The 20,367-nt window shown below is 41.2% G+C and overlaps 2 protein-coding genes across 6 annotated transcripts; one reads left to right on the top strand and one right to left on the bottom strand.

The window, feature by feature from the left end:
- The first annotated feature begins 1,499 nt into the window (after nt 1-1,499).
- LOC122613267 (lysosomal alpha-mannosidase) lies at nt 1,500-6,911 on the top strand. Of its 2 annotated transcripts, none has more exons than XM_043787484.1 (10): nt 1,500-1,797; nt 2,876-3,246; nt 3,308-3,513; nt 3,571-3,707; nt 3,816-3,949; nt 4,319-4,959; nt 5,020-5,240; nt 5,310-5,721; nt 5,784-6,226; nt 6,284-6,911. In XM_043787484.1, the coding sequence occupies exons 1-10, from the start codon at nt 1,687-1,689 to the stop codon at nt 6,848-6,850; spliced, it is 3,243 nt and encodes a 1,080-aa protein (XP_043643419.1). In that variant the 5' UTR covers nt 1,500-1,686; the 3' UTR covers nt 6,851-6,911. The 2 variants fall into 2 exon arrangements, with proteins under 2 accessions (XP_043643419.1, XP_043643338.1); XM_043787403.1 differs by lacking the exon at nt 3,816-3,949 and adding an exon at nt 4,096-4,229 and having other exon boundaries at nt 1,501-1,797.
- Nucleotides 6,912-7,811: 900 nt separating this feature from the next.
- On the bottom strand, nt 7,812-19,057 carry LOC122613625 (uncharacterized protein C18B11.02c). 4 transcript variants are annotated; one of them, XM_043787893.1, is made up of 11 exons: nt 18,860-18,910; nt 15,996-16,737; nt 10,821-10,913; nt 10,660-10,747; nt 10,381-10,603; nt 9,721-9,808; nt 9,301-9,521; nt 9,053-9,243; nt 8,755-8,982; nt 8,376-8,692; nt 7,812-8,313 (listed from the first exon to the last, which is right to left on the bottom strand). In XM_043787893.1, exons 2-11 carry the CDS (start codon nt 16,689-16,691, stop codon nt 8,239-8,241), a joined length of 2,220 nt encoding a protein of 739 aa, XP_043643828.1. In that variant the 5' UTR covers nt 16,692-16,737; nt 18,860-18,910; the 3' UTR covers nt 7,812-8,238. The 4 variants fall into 4 exon arrangements, with proteins under 4 accessions (XP_043643828.1, XP_043643846.1, XP_043643837.1 ...); XM_043787911.1 differs by lacking the exon at nt 15,996-16,737 and having other exon boundaries at nt 18,860-19,057; XM_043787902.1 differs by lacking the exon at nt 18,860-18,910 and having other exon boundaries at nt 15,996-16,952.
- Between the last annotated feature and the right edge of the window lie 1,310 nt (nt 19,058-20,367).

The following is a 20,367-nucleotide window of genomic DNA, read 5'->3' as shown; positions in this document are numbered from 1 at the left end:
TTGTACTGCGATCGCATTAACTTGAGTGGGATTATGAAATTAAAATCCATTTAGGACCTCCAGCGATAAGTTTTTACAGCTCAGTACACCCTAGATAGATGGGAAATACTTAGTATTATTGGTTTGTTTGTACTGATGCCAGTAAACCCGCATACACATTCGCTAAATATAATATAATGCTTATGTATGGGAGTGAACTTTAGGTTTGGCGCTTATCAGCTGAACTTTCAAAATAAACATACATATTCGAATTTGTTTATGTTTCATTTGTAGTCAACGACTTTTGTATTTTGCATTATAGTTCTTATCACTGCTGCAATCGTTTCAAGTAATTAATTATTCAGATTACGAATGGCAACCGCGTAGCTTTATGAATTTGTACTCGATCAAGTGGTACATACATAAATACGAGTACTATAGGTGGTCTTGTTAATTCTGGAAAATCTACTATTCGATGTACTTTTTATAGAGCTACTTTTTTATAAAGGTTATGTGTGCTTTGCTTTAATAATGCGGTTTTTATGTTTTTTCTATACAACCAATTTTTCTAGGGATGACTAGATTATCTAAAAAACTCTATAATCCTAAGTTTCCGAGTTTTGTTGGCGAACGTGGTTTAGAAAATAATCTTTTACTTTCCAAGCGAAAAGTTTAGGAAATGCCATCGATTTAGGTCAAGTACAACTTTGGAGGTCAATTCATGCCCTACCACCTGTTATAAGGCAGAATAATGGGATTTATATAAATAGAGCTAAGACTTCCGATCATTAGTATGTAATCACTTTGCAGATATTTGTAAATATTAGTGCAGATCTTGGTTTTATTTACTTAATCAACTTTAGAGCTTTATTATACATAAAATCTATTTCTAGTGGATAAACACACAACAAATTCTATTGATGTTCCTAGTTATGAAATGGGAATTGGGATTATCAGTATTCCATCAATCATCTCTCGCATCTACATTTACTTCTTCCTTCGATCTCTTGAACTCACCTTAGGAACTACAGCTTACTAAGTAGTTATAGGCTTTATAGTTTTATTGCGGTCACTGGGCAACCATAGTCCAGCACTATTATTACCTCCTGTTGCTGAAGTGCACCACTCAGACCCTTTCTCGAGTTTTCGATAGTAACATGGCTTACTAGTTATCACGAATGCACTTGTATGGGATCGGTTTTCAGAAACCAATTAGGCACTTGAGCAATTTATGGTGTGAAAACGATTAAATGGATCAATCTAAAGCCAGTTTAGCAATCTTTGAAGGAATACGCGTACTTAAGAGCGCGCATGTACATACTCGTACTTTACAAGCCTATCAGTATTTCTACCCGGCGAATTACCGCACATACCTACAAAACCATCCCAAGTACAAACATACATATGTGTGGGAATGGGAATACTTGCTCACTTTCTCAATGTTCGTATGCACACGAGGCAGTACAGAATCATTCTCAGTTCTCAAGTGGAAGTAGGTCTCGAGCTGAGTTTGCGGTCTTGGTTTGAGCAGTCCGCATTGAGAGGCCGATGCGATCGCTTGGGACGGTTGGAACTTCCTCTATAAGTCGGTGGTTCCTGCGGAACCTCTGTGTGTGTGTGTGTATATATCGGTCTGTACTGAGCAAGTGAAAAATCAAGAGTTGAATGTAAACTGCACAAACGTAAATAAATAATACGAAAACTGCAATGTCTGCGAAGACGTCGGTGTGGCTGGCATTCTTTTGCGTCCTCGGTTGCCTAATTCACGATGCCGATTTGCGGAGTATTCAACAAAAGGCATCCCAGTGCGGTTATGAGGTAAGTTACTCAAGCCATTCTTGAAAAAAAAGGCCTAAAAGTGGTGGGGCATGCAACATGTTGCTTGCTGCGCAGCCGAACAAGTACAGAAAACTCATACAAGCCGAGTTTAAAGTGCGAATGAGTATATATACAATTTGCCGGCAATCTCAGCCTTTATTTCTGGTATGGTAAAATATAAAGAGAGGCCTGTTTATTTTATAAGCATTTCGGTTTTGCACTGATAAGCGAAAGAGAACAAGAGAAAACGCTATAGTCGAGTTCCCCGACTATCTGATACCCGTTACTCAGCTAGTGAAAGTGCGAAGGAGTCTTCAGCACTGACAGTTTTTGGCGGTTTGTGGGCGCTAGAGTGGGCGTGGCAAAAAGTTTTTTGGCAAATCGATAGAAATTTAAAAGACTAATACAAAAATGAAAAATATCAAACATTTTCAATAGTGTGGGCGTGGCAGTTTGGGCGTTTGTGGCGTTAGAGTGGGCGTGGCAAAAGATTTTTGGCAAATCGATAGAAATTAAAAGACTAATACAAAATGAAAAATATCAAAACATTTTTTAAAAGTGTGGGCGTGGCAGTTTGGGCGGTTGTGGGCGTTAGAGTGGGCGTGGCAACATGAATCGACAAACTTGCGCTGCGTCTATGTCTCAGGAGTCAGTATGCTTAATCTCAACTTTCTAGCTTTTGTAGTTCCTGAGATCTCGACGTTCATACGGACAGACGGACAGACGGACAGACGGACGGACAGACGGACGGACAGACGGACATGCCAGATCGACTCGGCTATTGATCTGAATATATATACTTTATATGGTCGAAAACGCTTCTTCTGCTGTTACATACTTTCAACGAATCTAGTATACCTTTTACTCTACGAGTAACGGGTATAAAAATGAGAAGGAACCAGACAGTTGAGTGTGGATACACTGCACTTACTGAACTATTACAAAATGGTAAAACAGATAAAATAAATAATATAATTAGCTTAGTTAGATGTGCTGAGTGATTAAAAAAATGAAAAAATATACTTGTTTTGGAAAAAATACCTATATTAATAACTATATAAATAAATTTTAACTACAGAGCTGCCATGCTACGAAACCCAACATGCTGAACGTGCACCTGGTGGCCCACACCCACGACGACGTGGGATGGCTGAAGACCGTGGACCAGTACTACTATGGCAGCGAGACCAGCATCCAAAAGGCCGGAGTCCAGTACATAATCGATTCGGTGGTGGAGGCTCTGCTCCGGGATCCCGAGAAGCGATTCATCTATGTGGAGTCTGCCTTCTTCTTCAAGTGGTGGAAGGAGCAGAAGCCCAAGGTGCAGGATGCAGTGAAGATGTTGGTGGAGCAAGGAAGACTCGAGTTCATTGGCGGCGCCTGGAGCATGAATGACGAGGCCACCACCCATTACCAGAGTGTGATTGATCAGTTCTCCTGGGGATTGAGGTATGAGTCCAAAGGCCATGCTAAACTTAAAGTGGCTATTAACTGAGTTTTCCAATTGCAGACTTTTGAATGACACCTTTGGAGAGTGCGGACGTCCGCGGGTGGGATGGCAAATAGATCCCTTTGGTCACTCCAGGGAAATGGCATCCATGTTCGCGCAAATGGGCTTCGATGGAATGTTCTTCGGCCGACTGGACTACCAGGACAAGGACGAGCGCCTGATGACCAAGAATGCGGAGATGATTTGGCATGGATCTGCCAATTTGGGTACTTAACTCTCAGCTATGGTAAAACCTTTTCCTAAATCTACTTGACATGTTGCAGGAGAGGAAGCGGATCTGTTCAGTGGCGCCCTCTACAACAACTACCAGGCACCAGATGGCTTCTGCTTCGATATCCTTTGCAACGATGCCCCCATCATTGATGGCAAACACAGTCCCGATAATAATGTTAAAGAGCGCGTAAGCACTGATAACTGATACCATATGTGGTATATTCTATGTTTTACTTTTGGCATTGGTTGAGCTTCTGTTACGTCATTCATTCGTGTATCCCATTCCCATCATTAGATCGATACGTTTTTGGATTTCGCCAAGACCCAATCGCAATACTACCGCACCAACAATATCATTGTCACAATGGGCGGTGATTTCACATACCAGGCTGCCCATGTCTACTATAAGAACCTCGACAAGTTGATACGGTAATTGCATATTGTTATGTCCTTGCGCAGCTAAACTGTTAAAGAAAGCCCCTTCAAATTCGAAATTGTTCTGTCCAAAACTGTGCCGTCGTCTCCATCAAAAATCCAGTTAATCCAGTTGACTGCCATGTGTGTGTTAAAAACAGGTGGACACTTTCCTGGCGTATGTTACGAAAATGGCCGAACACTATCGCACTCCCAACGTGATTCTGACCATGGGTGAGGATTTCCACTACCAGAACGCCGATATGTGGTACAAGAACCTGGACAAGCTGATTAAGTAAGTAGGGGCTTTCCTTAACAGAGCTGACAGCTGATGAGATAAGGCATGGTCTTCACTATATAGTGCCCCTTTTTACCGATCCATAGATATGCCAATGAACGCCAGGCAAATGGTTCGAACATAAACCTTCTGTACTCCACTCCGTCGTGCTATCTGAAATCGCTTCACGATGCCGGCATCACTTGGCCCACCAAGAGCGATGACTTCTTCCCCTATGCCTCCGATCCACACGCCTACTGGACGGGTTACTTCACATCGCGACCCACTTTGAAGCGCTTCGAACGGGATGGCAATCACTTCCTGCAGATTTGCAAGCAGTTGAGTGCCCTGGCGCCCCAGAAACCCGAAGAGTTCGATCCCCACTTGACTTTCATGAGGGAAACGCTCGGAATAATGCAGCACCACGATGCCATAACTGGAACCGAGAAGGAGAAGGTGGCTCTGGACTATGCCAAGCGAATGAGTGTTGCCTTCCGCGCCTGTGGAGCTACCACACGGAATGTCCTGAATCAACTGACGGTCCAATCGAAGGAAAATGTCAAGGATACAACGGCCAAATATGTTTTCGAGTTCAAGACCTGTGCCCTACTGAACATCACCTCATGTCCCGTGTCCGAGGTGAACGATAGATTTGCCCTAACTCTGTACAATCCGCTGGCTCACACGGTCAATGAGTATGTGAGGATTCCAGTGCCACAGTCCAACTACAGGATCATCGATAACAAGGGTATGTTGCCAAGCGAAAACTGCCAGAGGTTCTATATCTACAGGTATTCATTATTTTCAGGTGTTACTTTGGAGAGCCAAGCAGTTCCGATTCCCCAAGTGCTGATCGACATTAAGCACAGGAATTCCACAGCCAAGTACGAAATCGTTTTCCTAGCTACCAATATTCCGCCCTTGGGATACCGCACATACTACGTTGAGAAACTGGATAGTACTGAGGGTAGCACTGTATCCAAGGCTTTGCCGAAGGCAACTTCCAGCGTTACAGTGATTGGAAATAGTGTAAGTTATCCAATTAACAGAGATGTATATGTATCGCTTATATTAATTTATATTTGTTTATGTTTCTAGCACATTCAACTTGGGTTCGACACGAATGGTTTCCTTGCGGAAGTCACAGCTGATGGCCTAACCCGATTGGTTAGCCAGGAGTTCCTGTTCTACGAGGGTGCTGTTGGAAACAATGCAGAGTTCCTGAATCGATCATCCGGTGCCTACATCTTCCGACCCAACGAAGACAAGCTTCACTTTGCCACCGACCAAGTCCAAATCGAAGTGTACAAGGGCGATCTGGTGCATGAGGTGCATCAGAAGTTCAACGACTGGATTAGCCAGGTGGTGCGTGTGTACAACAAGGATTCATTCGCCGAGTTTGAGTGGCTGGTGGGACCCATTCCCATCGATGATGGCATTGGCAAGGAGGTGATTACTCGCTTCAACTCGGATATCGCGTCGGACGGCATTTTCCGCACCGATTCAAATGGTAATTCCCAGTCATATCATAGGTGTTAGAATCTCGATTTCAAGCTAAATTCCTTCTTACAGGTCGCGAGATGATCAAGAGGAAAATCAACCATCGCGACACGTGGAGTGTGAAGATCAACGAAGCAGTGGCCGGCAATTACTATCCCATTACGACTAAAATAGATCTGGAGGACGACACAGCCCGCATGGCCATCCTTACGGACAGAGCCCAGGGCGGCAGCTCCTTGAAGGACGGATCCTTGGAACTGATGGTGCACCGTCGTCTGCTGAAGGACGATGCCTTTGGCGTGGGCGAGGCCTTGAACGAGACCGAGTTTGGCGATGGACTGATTGCTCGAGGCAAACACCATCTGTTCTTCGGCAAGTCCACGGACCGGGAAGGTGTTTCCCTCAAGGGAATCGAACGGCTTACCCAGCTGGAGAAACTGCTGCCCACATGGAAGTTCTTCAGCAACATGGAGGCTTACAGCGCCGACGAATGGCAGACAGCCTTTACCAATATCGTAAGTGCACCAAATACATTACAATTATTTTACTATATTTGAATTGAAATCTTGCAGTTTAGCGGCATTTCATTGGTGTTGCCAAAACCCGTGCATCTTCTTACCTTGGAGCCCTGGCACGAGAACCAACTCCTGGTGCGCTTCGAGCACATCCTGGAGAACGGCGAGGATGCATCCTACTCCCAGCCCGTGCAGTTCAATGTGAAGAACGTGCTGAGTGCCTTCGAGGTGGAGGGCATCCGCGAAACCACTTTGGATGGCAATGCCTGGCTGGACGAAAGTCGACGACTCCAGTTTGCGCCGGATCCTGAAGAAGCCGCCGTTAACACATATGCCACATTTTCGCAATCCGCCGAGTCCGTTCACCTGCTAAGTGCCGAGAAACCCATGTTGGCTGTTAAGTACGCAGATGAAGCCCTGCCAGCTGGACAACTGGGTGCCGAGAGTAACCGCATTAGGCGCGAAACCGACTCGCAACAGGACAAAAAGGACGAGGGACGCAGCTCCAAGGCGACTGAGGGTCCTTACAACTCCTTCAAGGCAGATAGCAGCAATCAGGAATATATTATCGAACTGAGCCCCATGGAAATCAGAACATTCATTGTATACCTAACACCAACGTAAAATGATTTTAACTGTAGAGCAACGAAAGTGTATGTTTAATAAAATTTAATGAGTAATCTAATCTAGGGATGATTTGAAATGCATGGAAATGACCAACTATTTCGGAAGCTCTGCTGAAGCTTCCTTGAATTTTTTTCTATAGCTATACTTACTTACTAGTATAACAATACATTCGGATTATAAATTAGAATGACCAACAATGTAAGTTTCAAGGAAAGAAAATCCTTTGTCCTCAGGCGATGAGACTTGATTTATGTGTTTTGAGTTGTCTTAAGAGCGTACGTTTAGAATTGCGGTCAGAGAAGATTCCCTGAGATAATCATCCATCAAAGAAAAGTATATGTATTTCAATTCTTTAAACTAGATCAAACCCAGGATATAGTACACCAATATAACAAATGCTACCCCTTTTTATTACTCTGCAGTGAGAATTTTCACAGAATTGCAATGCAGATGAGTTAGTATTAATCATGCATTCATATTTAATAAAGCTTACCCCAATTTTAATTTTAAGCCAGGGGCGCGAATCCACTTAAATATACATGTGTGGTGAACGAGCTGCAGTCATTGCACAAATGTTTAATAACTTTCGTGCCACAAGGGGTAACAAAAGTCCATTTGGTACATACGAGTATAAGGGTGCAAGTGCTTGTATGTTTACCCTCTTTAATAAAAAATGCATCTATTACTTTTGAAGGAGAACGAAGTAGTGGAACGCCAAAGCGCATTTTAATGAAAAAAGTTGCAAACTTTCATGGCAAAGGGGCAAGTCGTTTGTTCTTATTCCAGATTTAATTGCGTCTAGTTTTCTCATTCGTTGGGTTTTCAGGGACTTCAATGTTTAACCACAAACCATCCAAACACCATTTAAATATATGTTTATTGAAGGCTGGAATTCCTTGAAGAAAAAGCGTCACATTTTCTAAGAAACATTTGTAAAATTTTATTTATATTCACTTTTCCGTATATGATTTTGCTTTACACTCATATAAACTAATTTCTATAAAGTTGTCTATTCCGATTACAGTATAATATATTGCCTTTCACATATCATTAATTCAGATAAGTGCATGTCTTGTATACATATAAATATACCTAGTATTTTGTAGTAAAAGCTTCGAATTTTTTGCACGTCTTTTCAGCTCTTTGATTAGCCTATTTGTGGTTGATTGTGAACTTGATAGGATCCTAGTATGCGTATATAATAATACAATCGATCTAAACGCCTTTGTGTACATAAATATTATATTATCGTATAACGCATTAACAGAAGCGTACGCATGCTATGCTATCCAATCTTAAAGGCACATCTTTTATGTATGATATATATAATTTTGTTGATTTTGGTCTGTTTGGTTGCTAACATACGCGTATGCAGTATTGTGTACTCATGCCGAGTCTAACTGGTCCCAATCGTTGCGGGCCCAACTCGGTAGCTCCGTTTCGTACTCCCATCCAGGGCCCTAAAAAAGATAATTTTCATATTAGAGAGTTCATATATTAGGCCTTGAATACAATCACATACCTTGTACTTCCATGCGTGCAGATACATAATAAGATCCTTTGACTTCGGATCACGATAGTGCACTTTGCACTCGTAGCAATGCTCATCCACTGTGACCTTGTTCACATTGCAGCCACCTCCGCTCAATGGAATCTCCACTGCCTCCAGTGGAGCTGGGCAGCTGTCCGAGGAAGACTTCTGTGCCACCAGTGGATACTCCTTGGCTGCATTGGTGCGTTCTATTAGTTTCACACTACTCTCGGACTGCTGGGCCTCAGTGCAAGGTGGTGTGGTTTCCCGGGAATTGACGCACCCATCATCATCGCTGTGATGAACGACTGCAAGATGTCATAAGATATTAGATACTCTGCAGCATAAGATAGCAAATAGGTCGACGCACCGGAAGTGTGCTCACTGCTGAGACTTTCCCGATCGGCCTCGTCCTTGGTGGTCTTGAACATGGATATATCCGAGTCACAATCGATGCCCAGCCAGTTCTCCGCGTTGTGTATGTTTATGAGATCTCGTATAAGCTCCTCGTCTGACTTTCCACCGATGTCGCCGGATCGTCCCTTTAGCGGACCAAAGACTTCGTGATTGTACAGTGGATCATTCAGAATGGGATAACCTTCGGGGAAATAAAAAGCACTTTCATTTAGTAACCTGTGTTGCGAACAGCTGCTTCGAGATTATCTCACCTAGGTACTGCAAGTGCACTCTTATCTGATGCATGCGGCCAGTGAGTGGTTTGCAGAGCACCACACTGGTGGTGCCGTTTTGGGAAAGCTTCTGGAAAGTGGTGGTGCAATCCTTGCCCTTTGACGACACTTTGCACACGCCAATCTTGTAGCTAACCACTTCGATGGGCTCCTTGCACTCCACGATGCCACTGGGAATTGCACAAATGCTAGCTAAAAAGGTCTTTGCAGTTGGGCACTTTACTCACTCTGGAAAGACGCCTTCCACGCGGCAGATGTACTCCTTCTCCACCTGGCGGTTGCGAATCTGCTGCTCCATTTGGCGCGCCTTCTTTGGACTGCGTCCGAAGAGTAGAAGTCCCGATGTCAAGCGATCAAGTCGGTGAATTGTGCGTAGGTTCTTGAGATTGAACTCCTTGGCCAGTATGAAGACTACGGTGTTGTGCCTATAACGTCCACAGGGATGTACCTGTAAAAATGGAGGCACAAGGAATGCTTAGATATCTCGTGTAATAATTGGCTGATCATTAAAATCGGCGTATACAGATGTGCAGGAAGTAGGTTTTGTCTGACAGTAGTAGTGATAACATTAAAATACAGCCTAAAGTCGAAGTAGTTAACGATTTCTGTATTAAATGTGTAACATGGCGGTCGTTTAAGCCACTTACAGGTATCGATGCTGGCTTATTTACAACTACAATGTCCTCATCCATATGCACAATTTTAATTGGTTGACAAGTCACAGGAACTTCGTGTCTGTAAAGATAGCCATGAAACTGGGGTTAGTTCGATATATCATCTCCGTCGGCTGTATCACTAGAGATCGGCAAGATTATTATTAAACTAAACGGATGGGCTACTTTTATGAGGCCATTCATTGGCTCACTGAAGTCGGTTTTAATGGGCTGTAACTTGAAAGGCTTTTCATATTTATGGTTATGGGTGTAAAAAGTTTATGTTACTTTTTATTTCCTTCTAATGGTGTATAATAGAGAAAAAGTCTTTCATTTGACTCACTTAGTTTGGTTTAGTTATGAATTGTAAGTATGTTTCAGAAATTAAGAACAATTATTCGTAATATTAAAGTCAAAAAATAATAATGAGGTTTTTGAGTCATTAGGCATTTATAAACTATGAATTATTTATTGGTATTGATGATTTTGGGACAGTACAAGGTACATCAGTCTCGACAATGTATATCATTTAAAGCGTTACTTTGCTTTTTAGGTGAAAGACACATTTAGAATAAATAGACGGGTTATGGAGAAAGTACACTGAACACATTATGAAAGTTTGGCAAAATAGAAGAAGTATGAGCTTTAAATTACCTGTGAACAATATTTGCGAGTAGATCGTTATGTTTCAGCCGGTAGTCAATGGGTACCTTCTCAAAGTTGACTGTCAGTGTGCCAGTTTGAATACAACGTTCGTATTCCTCGGCGGGATGTGCCCGAAATTCCCGGGAGAATATATCCAATATCTTTTCGCCCACCCAGCGTCCCTTTGTAAATGTTGTGAATGTGAAGTAGTACGGATATACCTTGCGAAGACCTACATAAAAATGCATTCTATACAATAGTTCTTCTGGGATGTGGAGAATGCCTTACCATTTTCCATATAGTAGGACGTTTCCTGGTATCTTTCATCCGTGAATCCCGGCCTCTTAGCCTTCAATGCTTTTGTCTCCAACTTAGCCTAGAATAAAATGACAACACCTTTTAGTTTATCTTCTTCACAATGAGATAAAACCTCATTGAAAGACACTTACTTTCTTTAGTTCTTTTATTTGATCATTATCATCTGTTTTCCGCTTCTCTGGAACCTTGATTTTCAGATGCTCAGAGTCCCTTGGAGAAGTAGTCTGTAATGAGTAATACATAAATAAGTTACTAATTAAGAATAAATATTTTACTAACATATTTTGAATGAGCTGCACATTTAACAGCGAAAGATATTCTCAAAATTTCACCTCAGCCTCTAAACCTGACCGCAATATTCCCGAAATCTATTTTCACCTTCGCCTCCATTTCAATCGATATCACTTTGTTTATTTCCCCTCCATTAATCTTTAGAAGACCCAATCCATTTGGGTTAAAGTGAGATGCTCTTGGTGGGCAAGTCAGCAGGTCTTATGTTACATTATGCTTTATATTACGTAAGTTCGTGCAGATACGTAAATATTGTTCTAGGAACACATATATATATTTATAAACAGTTTGGGATATGTACTTGGCTTCGACGCTTATATGTCTGGTGCCTTCATAGAGCTACTATTGGCTGACGCTTGTCTTCTATGCGCGGTACTCGAAGGTAAGCAGGGTATATTGGGCAATTTAAGATAGATGTACCTTAAATTGGGAAGCGAAACAGACCTTTTACTGCCCTATGGGGGAACATTTTAGTATAAGAACGTAAAGATGAAGATAAAGTTTCACAAAAATTAAAACAAAACTGAGTGAAAAATATTACATTATCTTAATGTACACCATTTCGTAACCATTAAGTTTTCAGTAGTAGTTAAAGGTACTTGATTCTACATATCCATCTAAGCACCACCGAAAAAAAATCCTTGAGCAGCTTCTGCCCTTTTTAAAAGCCCCCACAAGAGGGTATATGCTTTTCAAGTGCCCGGTATCTGCTAGTCGCATTACTCCATTATGGCATTCCGCTGCTCGTTGCTTTCGTTGGCAGTGCGCCCAACGGGTGATGGAAACATGTTGCATGCCCAAAAAGTCGCGCGGGAGAGCCACGGACCACGGACCACAGCCACGACCACGGGGGATACCATGGGATACCATGAGATACTATGAGAACAGAGATCTCGTCTCCGTCGTCCGGTGCGGGGTACGATTCTCAGCGAATCTCCCCCCAGTTACAATGGGTCTAAAACGCGTGGATACACATATGCATGACCGTGTACACCGTGCACATTTGAACAACAGTCTCAACCCAGAACAATGCACAGAAGATACACTCGAAGTATATGAATACGTTTTAAATTTAGATCATTATGAACAGCGGAACATATAGTAGCGCTGCTGTACTAACCCAAAATAAACCTAAAACCATGGTAAAAGCTAACTGCAAGTATTTTTTTTGGGTCGTGTCGATGATATCTTATTTACCATAAATCCCAATTAGACTTTTATTTCTCGGCATCATAATGTGTCAAAAATTTGATTTAAATCGGATTTAATAGCAATGGAAACAGCTCCTCTTTGTTTTTGAAAATGTAAGGAAATATTGAATGTTTCAGATAGAATTTCTAATTTATTGCCGGATGTAAGGTACTGTGAAATAAAATGTTTAAGTTACGAGCTCGAAAACTATTTCTTACGTTTGTTAGGCGTTAGAAAAGCATCATGACTTGTGCAACTCATCAGGAATTCTGAAATTCCGGTTAAAATAAAGTAGGTAAACATACGATATGTATCCGCAACCTTAAGTATCTCCGCTCATCTCGCGCCATGTAATTGCCAGTTTTGATCAACTTGAGATGAGACTAGCAGATAATTGTTTATTTTTGTTTAATTTCAGCAGTAAACACCTGCTGGCAACGAGTTAGCGTTTATACAAGGCAACTAAAGTGATGTACAAACAGGCGGGCAGTAAATATTTGCTATGCCACATTAGTGCATGTCCTCCACTAAAAATAAATCAGTTCTGATTGACACAAGAATTTAAAACACATCAACTAATAACATCCGAAACCCACATGGTCTTGGCATCGTTCAAAGTCGAAAAGTTTCCCCCTTTTGTTTTTTTTTTAGAAGAATAATAAAAACTCGAAATCTGACTATCCCGAAATTAGTTGCCTCAAATGAAATGCGTATTGCGCTCGTGTGTTGGCCAATTACCGGTGATGATATCCATTGAACACAAATGAATGAAGACCTCCTACACGCTTTCCACGTCCACTCATCCATGGGAGCTGAGTATAAACGAAGATGATCAATTAATTGAATCATTCAACAGCGGCGACCTGTTGCCAGCGATCTTGGCGCACGGCGGTCCCCATTCCCATTCCCATTCCCATCCCCATCCCACATGGCACAATCACATCCACATTCACATATGATCATTGCTAATGTATATGGAAATTCTATAAGTATGTTAGATGTATATATATAAGCAGACATTTGCATATATTCATGAGCATATGCACATACAGCTACTGAGATGAGCCGCATAATGCATATCCAATTATACCTGATGGCTGCGATGGCACAGAGTATATTGGTTTCGCCGGAACTGCCACGGAAATAGCTTCAGTGAAGTTACATTCGATCATATTCTAAATTCGTTCTTTTATGCCATCATGTTTGCTTGCATTTCCGAGGTATTTTCGCTGTCGGCAAATTGTGCAAAACACCATTTGGCTCTTTGATATCAGCGAGTGCGGTGTGCGGGGGGCGATGCCGGCCGCTTGGAAAATATATGTACGAGTATTATAGTGTCTCATTCTGGCACCCGGAACATATTTATGAGTCCGCCCACCCCAAGGCTGTTCATGGAGAAGCTGCAGGGGCGGGTGGCGACGGGGGCGAAGTACAAATCGCGGGCGGCACGCTTTTATCGCCTGCACACCAATGTGTTGCGCAAGGTGCGAACGGATCGGCGAATGTCTGGAAAAGCGGAAAACTGAATGCTGAATGCGGAATGGTGAATGGTGAAAACTAAGAGAAGTGAGCAGTACACGTGACCACCACCCACCCATGGCCATATATTAATTATCTATTTTCAAGAGCACTCATTATACAACGGACATTCTTATTTAACATCAATTTTAAAAGTGATTACGCATTTGTTCCACGCATGGAAATGTATATTCATACAATACGCTGCTTCTTGTAAACAAAAGATTTTTCACAAACCTGAACTACGTCATTGAAATGGCTGATATAATAAGCATAAGATAACTAGATCTGGCTGCTAGAACATCGAAGAAAAATGGAAAACAATAAAAAACTTGGACACAATATGCGCATGTGACACTGAAAATGGTTTAAGTTTCTAAAACTGCAAATGACATTGGCGCTTTGCTGCCAGTAGACTAGACTTTAGTATTGGAAACTCAATTTTAAAAATGCTATGTTTCGAGTTTATCGAACTTTCATAGATACCAAACCGACTGCAGCCAACATTTGCAGCCATTCGGAGAATTGTGATGGCGTACCAGAGCTAGCAATTAAATTGCCCAAGTGATTTGTATCGGGCTTAACTGTATAAACTTAAGCCAGTTTCGATTGAGTAAACTAGATTCCAGTAAGTGGGCTTATTCCAAACAAGGCAACTTGTTGACGAATGCATTTAGCCGGACAAGTGTAAGAATTCAGACGATCTCAGGCTGCAGGAATGGTCCAATGACATCCTACTCAAGTTGTCCCATAACGGCGCTTCTTGCCTACTTAGCCATAAATGATGCGATTTTCCAGTTCTTGCCGAGATCAAACTCTGAAATCCTATGCTATATACTCGTATATGCCGACTTATGTGCATCGTGCATTCGCTTGCAGTGGCTTACGTCTGGGTTTCTCAAGTGGTTATCTCAAATGGGTTATAATGAATCATTTCAATAATTCTATCAATAGATTTTGAGGCAGATTTCTTGGAAGCCCTTGTAGCAATCAATCACTAATGCAATCAAATTGGTGTGGGCGATACTTTGCCCCTTGTACCAGCCACATCCATCAGATACTCCCCGCGTATGTATCTATATCTACATTTGTATAAACGTGAGCTATCTCGCAGATGCAACTAACTTGATTTTCATGGTCACTCGCCGGCAAGTGTAAAGTTATAGACACTGCGCCATGCAAACAGCCCATGTGCATTAAACAATGGAAAACATCGTACATCTACATCTGGGAGCCACTCCACTAGTTTAGCTATATGTTCGGAGTAAGGCTATAGCCGACTACGAGTATAACCTTGACCAGCTGCTCATTCGGCTGCCCGCTCACCACTTGGCTTATGAAATCATCGGGTTTCAAAAGATAGCCACTGCGGCGGCACTGCAAATAGCGGGTAAGTAAGTAAGTAGGTATATTATAAGGCGGCTTTAGCCATGCGGAAAATCTACAATCTGAAAGCCAAGAGCTGCGTGTACGGGCCGAAAAAACGCAACTGGCTGGTAAAAACAAAAAAACGGATCGAGAAGATTTTATTGTTAAATAATGTTTAGTCCACCAACACACACACACACACACACACGACCATATGCTTTCAAATGTGAAATAATTTGTTATTAATTTTGACATCGCTGTCGGCTTGAATTGTGCAACACCTCGTTATGGGGCAACATCGGCGCTTGGAAGAGCAATTAGTGGTGGTTTGGTTTTTATTTGCTCACTCGCGGGATTACATTTTAATTGTGGATTATAGAAAGGAAATCGAGTGCACTTCGTGCATTAGGTGTGAAATTGTAAATCACTGCCATGTTTCGTAAGCAAAGAATTAATTATTGACAAATTCGTAAGTGATCAAAGTTTTTATTTGCAATTGCAGCTTATTTATAGTTACATAAAGAACTCAAGTACTTTCTATGTTTATTTCTTGATTAAACAAACGAAGCAAAACAGCGATCCATCAATTATTTTTCTCATTAAAAAGATTTGTGTTTCTTGTTGTTCTTGAACTAAGAAACATGTACATATGTATTTTTTATAACAAATGATTGAATATGCCAATCAAGTAGATAAATCTTAAGCTGAGCGATCAAGAAAACAAAAAAAGCTATGATAATCCCAAAAAGCTCCTCCCTTCTACAAGAAATATTTCCAGCATAAAGATTATAGCTTAAGGTGAGACCCTATTTGGTACATTAGCTAACCACCTTTCTAAATTTTCCCTCAGTGCACCTGTCTGCGTAATTTAAGTACTAGCCTTCGCTCAAGTGCGAATAGCGCCTATCGTTACAAGTACTAAGCAAACTACAACTCACCTTTTTATTAATCGGCACCTCGGCACTTGGCAAAACCTGGATGGCTGGGAGCGGAGGAGCCGGGCTGCGCAGCAGGTTGAGATTGATGGACGACAGGTGATTCAGTTCCTGGTGCGGCAGGCAGTTGAGTGGCTGGACCATGGAGCAGGCGGCAGGAGCTGCACGCTGGGTCATCTGCACGGGCACCTGGACGGGCACTTGGGCAGCCGTCTGCTGGTTGGCCAAGTGGCCAGCCGGTGCTCCTCCAGTGGCGGCCAGTAGGGATTGCTGGGCAGCCGATGTCAGGGGAACGCCACCAAAGGCCGTGTGACCTCCGCCGGCGGCGGGTGCATAGTAGGCTCCAAGTGGCAGGGAGGAGAAGTGCATGGCGGAGTGCATGAGTGCGTTCTGGTTCAGCTGTCCGGCGTTGAGGAGCTGTGGTGCCAGGTGGCTATATGGGGATCCCATGTGGAAGTGTGCTCCTGGAGCGGCGCTTGGATGCAAAGCGGGCTGCTGGTAGTTTGCCGGCGGTGCTGCTGCCGTGTTGGGCGACAGTTGCTGCTGCATCTGCGGCTGGCCGGCGAAGATGCCGCCCACCGAGGGGGCGCCCATCTTGTCCAGAAACGGTGACTGCATCTGCAGCATCTTCTGCTGGTGCTGCTGGGCGGCCAGGGACCAGGGCAAGTACCAGGCACATGGAGCCGGGGAATTCTGCATTGCTAACACGCGCCTATGGGCTATTATTCACTTCACTGAGAGGAAACTGCAGATGGGATGGGTTGGGAATTTTCGAAAATGACATTAATATCGGTTTGCTTGGTAAACTTTGTAAACTTCACGGATACGTTGCCGAGTTATACGATCATCTGTTTACATTGATTGCGCAGTCCATGCGAAAGCATTATGGCTCTTAAAGTCAATTACAAATCGTTGTGTACGTGTTTACCAATTGTCTTGGCTGTACAGATGCTGGCTGCTTGGCATCGACTGTTTTATTTGAAAACTCGAAGCGATTTTAGGGTTGTATAATGCGAATTAAAAACCTAAACAAACTGCTTATTTATTTTTTATAGTGTTTATGAACATCTATTCCCGGGTGTATAATACTTGGATATTGGGCTCCACGAAATGTGCTAATTTGTGGTTTCTATTAGCGGATTGCCGTTAAAAAATACACCATCTCATCCAAAAAAAAGTCGGAACAATATGTTGATTAGCTTTTGCACTGCATTAACTTTTGTCTATGGGGCGATCATGTGCGCTGTAATATGTTTCTAACAATAATATTTTCATTGGCCACAGAAGCGTTGGATCAAAGAATTTCTTTGCTTCTTTTCCCATGGGGCTTAAATGAATCCTATACAAAATCATATACAAAATGAAAGCCAAACGATAATGGAAACTTTGAAAATACATTTGGAATACACGCGGGGGCCATCTGCTATGCGGCTACTCTAATTGCACGAGACAAAGTCTAATATATCCTCTAAAATACGTATAAACCTACATTTAGACGCATACATGCGTCTGTCAGAATTGAGAATTCTGGCAAGAAGAAATGCGTATGGGGTGCCTATATATCGTGTTCTATGGCTGTGTAATGGAATAATACGTATACGCGTACGAGGCAAGGCATTAGGATATCGGCTCAAGATTTTGAACGTTTGAATGTTTAGAAAGCATCGGCATCGAAATCAGGTATATACTACATACGTCATATGTGTGCGCATATATACCTCACCACCTACTGAGACAAATGGCACAAATGCGCACGTGTAAACATTTTCATTTGCGCTAGCAGCTTGTGCTAAATTAAGTTTTTGTATATTACTAGGTCCCCTTTGCTATCGACAAAATACCAGAATTTTAGAGAATTATTCGAGATTTCGTGGTGCCTTAGGAGGACGCAAGAATGTACATAGAGACGCAGATATAGGCACCACTCATTTTTGTCATCAGTCTTCTTTTGTCTTAGTTCCATTTTATCAGCCACAATTGTGTATCTTCATCTTCGCGAGTGGTTTTAGTACTCAATTTCTCAAACAAAAGTCTTGCATAACTATATTATGTAGACAATGGGAAGAAAGAATTTTCAAAAAATAAAATCAACCTATATATACGTACGCGCGTGTGAACGCTCGTGTGTAAGTCCCCAGATCTCAAAATCACCAGGATGACAATAGATCATGGGCTTAAAAGCACGAACAACAATTTAGTGAGAGCTACTTCTATATTTATAAGAAAATTTTGGTATATGTGCGCTCGCAGAAGGTAAATTTCGTTGCTAAACTATTGGTAACGAAAATACTAAACTAAAACGGCTCAAAGAAATTCATAGAGCACAACACAATATTTTTAATGGACCATTTTGTGCCCCAATGGAGAATGTTATTAGTTTTGGGTTCTCCTATTAATAAACCCATAATAATCTGTCTATATAGCAATGAATTCTGATAGAGGCCTAATTTTTCGCACCATTTCCTTCAAAGTACCATAGTTCAGCCACTAAAATTCCAATAAAATGTGTCATAATATGATTGGTTATGGAAAATAGGAATTATAGTTTCTCTTATGAAAACTTGTATTCTCCTGCCAAAAATGTCGGCGCTTTTTGATCGTTCACAACAGCTATTATGTTGTTCAAGTTCTGACGAAATCATGTTCCTTTTTGTATTTTTAGTGTACTTTGTTTGCAGGCTCCTCACATTAATTATGCTTTGAAAAATAATAGAACCATCACTTCCACATCGACTTCAGTTGCATACTGTTTTAGATCTATTCTACAACGTTCGCAAAGTAATCAACGCATTTTGAATGTTTTCTAGGCACAAATTGATTACAAACTCGGGGGAATCACACGCGAAGGTAGTGTCACGTTTTAATACCTGACCGACGATGGCATTCACGCGGCAGCATCTAAGTCCACCGAATCCAAAACACCGAATGAAACACCGAAAGCTGAAAACTTGGCGCAAACATAACAAACTTGGGTTGCCGTTCGCCGCCGTGGTGAATTTGCCACTGCACGGTGGGGTAGACACCATGTTTGGATGTACAAATTTTGTGCTAAACGTATTATCCAATTTACGCAACTCTTGAATTATTATTGTAATATTGTATTAAAAATGTAATAATTTAGGGTTTCATTATTTGGATGTTAAAATATACTTAATAATAATTGCATACATTTTTTATACAGATTATGGATATTCATTTATGTATAAGTAAGTTTCTGTAGAAGCCTAATATGACAACATAATAAGAATACCTAGTACCATTCAACTAAATAAATAGAAAAAAAAATTTTTTTTAATTTTTAAAATTGGTTTCTCAACTTAGTAAATAACAAATTCTTTCTTAAGAAAACATTTTCTGTTCGCTCCAAATGGTTTTTTGTCCACTGTTTAGTGGTAAGTTTGCCTGCGATATCGAACTTTCGTAACTTGTTTGATGCAAAGGTAAGTTGTAAGGTTTGTAATGTTTATCTTTTAAATTTTATTTAGTATCCTTTTAATTCTTCTTCTTAAAATAATTTAAAATCAAGTTCATAGGACTCTTATTATTAGGAAACTTGTCTTATGCCACAACGGCACAGAGAAAAAAAAAATCAATTTATTGAGCATTTTCAAGTAATTGCAGGTGTTATTAGAATGTCTGTCTATTTTGAAGTGCACCAATTAAAACCTACTTGGGTAAACTTTTTATTTGTTGCCAAACAATTGAATTAAACATTAATTTGATTATTTTTTTCTGCTAGCCTTTGTTAATCCAAAATCCACCTATCCTATTCAAATTGGTTGTAGTTGCATTTGAAATGGAACTGCAACATGCAACATATGGTTGCCTGCTTGCAACATTTCAACATTACTTTTTTAGCATATTTCTAAAATAAAAGGGACTTTATAAATTAGGCCAGGAATTAGTTTTTCAATGGTGCTTTTTCAATACATACTTTAGTTTTAAATGGTCTTAGAATTTTGAACTTTCTAAACAAAAATTGGTTTAATTACATACGATCTGGAATAATTTGCTCTTGAATTTTTCTATCAACTCACTGATGTGCTTGCAAAGCCACAGGGACCATTTGACACAATTCCTCTAAACAAATGAATGGTAAGTGTCCTCTGGCACACCCACATTTACTCATATAAAATCCACTTTGCTAGAATGCTCGAAGCAATTTCATATTCAAAATCAAGTCTCTGGTGTTGCAGCTACAACCTTCTTATATCAGTTACGACTTGCACCAAATAATCATTCGAAAGAATTCCCTAACACCTACATACCAACATGTATATTTTGAAAACAATGCGTTTGCCTTTTCCGATTGAAACAGTGATAAAAAAAATAATAAAAGAATGTTGAAGCTGATGATGATGTGAAACAAAAGATT

Source organism: Drosophila teissieri, chromosome 2L (genome assembly GCF_016746235.2).
Source record: "Drosophila teissieri strain GT53w chromosome 2L, Prin_Dtei_1.1, whole genome shotgun sequence".
In the NCBI taxonomy this organism is placed as follows: Eukaryota; Metazoa; Arthropoda; class Insecta; order Diptera; family Drosophilidae; genus Drosophila; species Drosophila teissieri.
This window is presented reverse-complemented; position numbering and strand designations above follow the sequence as displayed.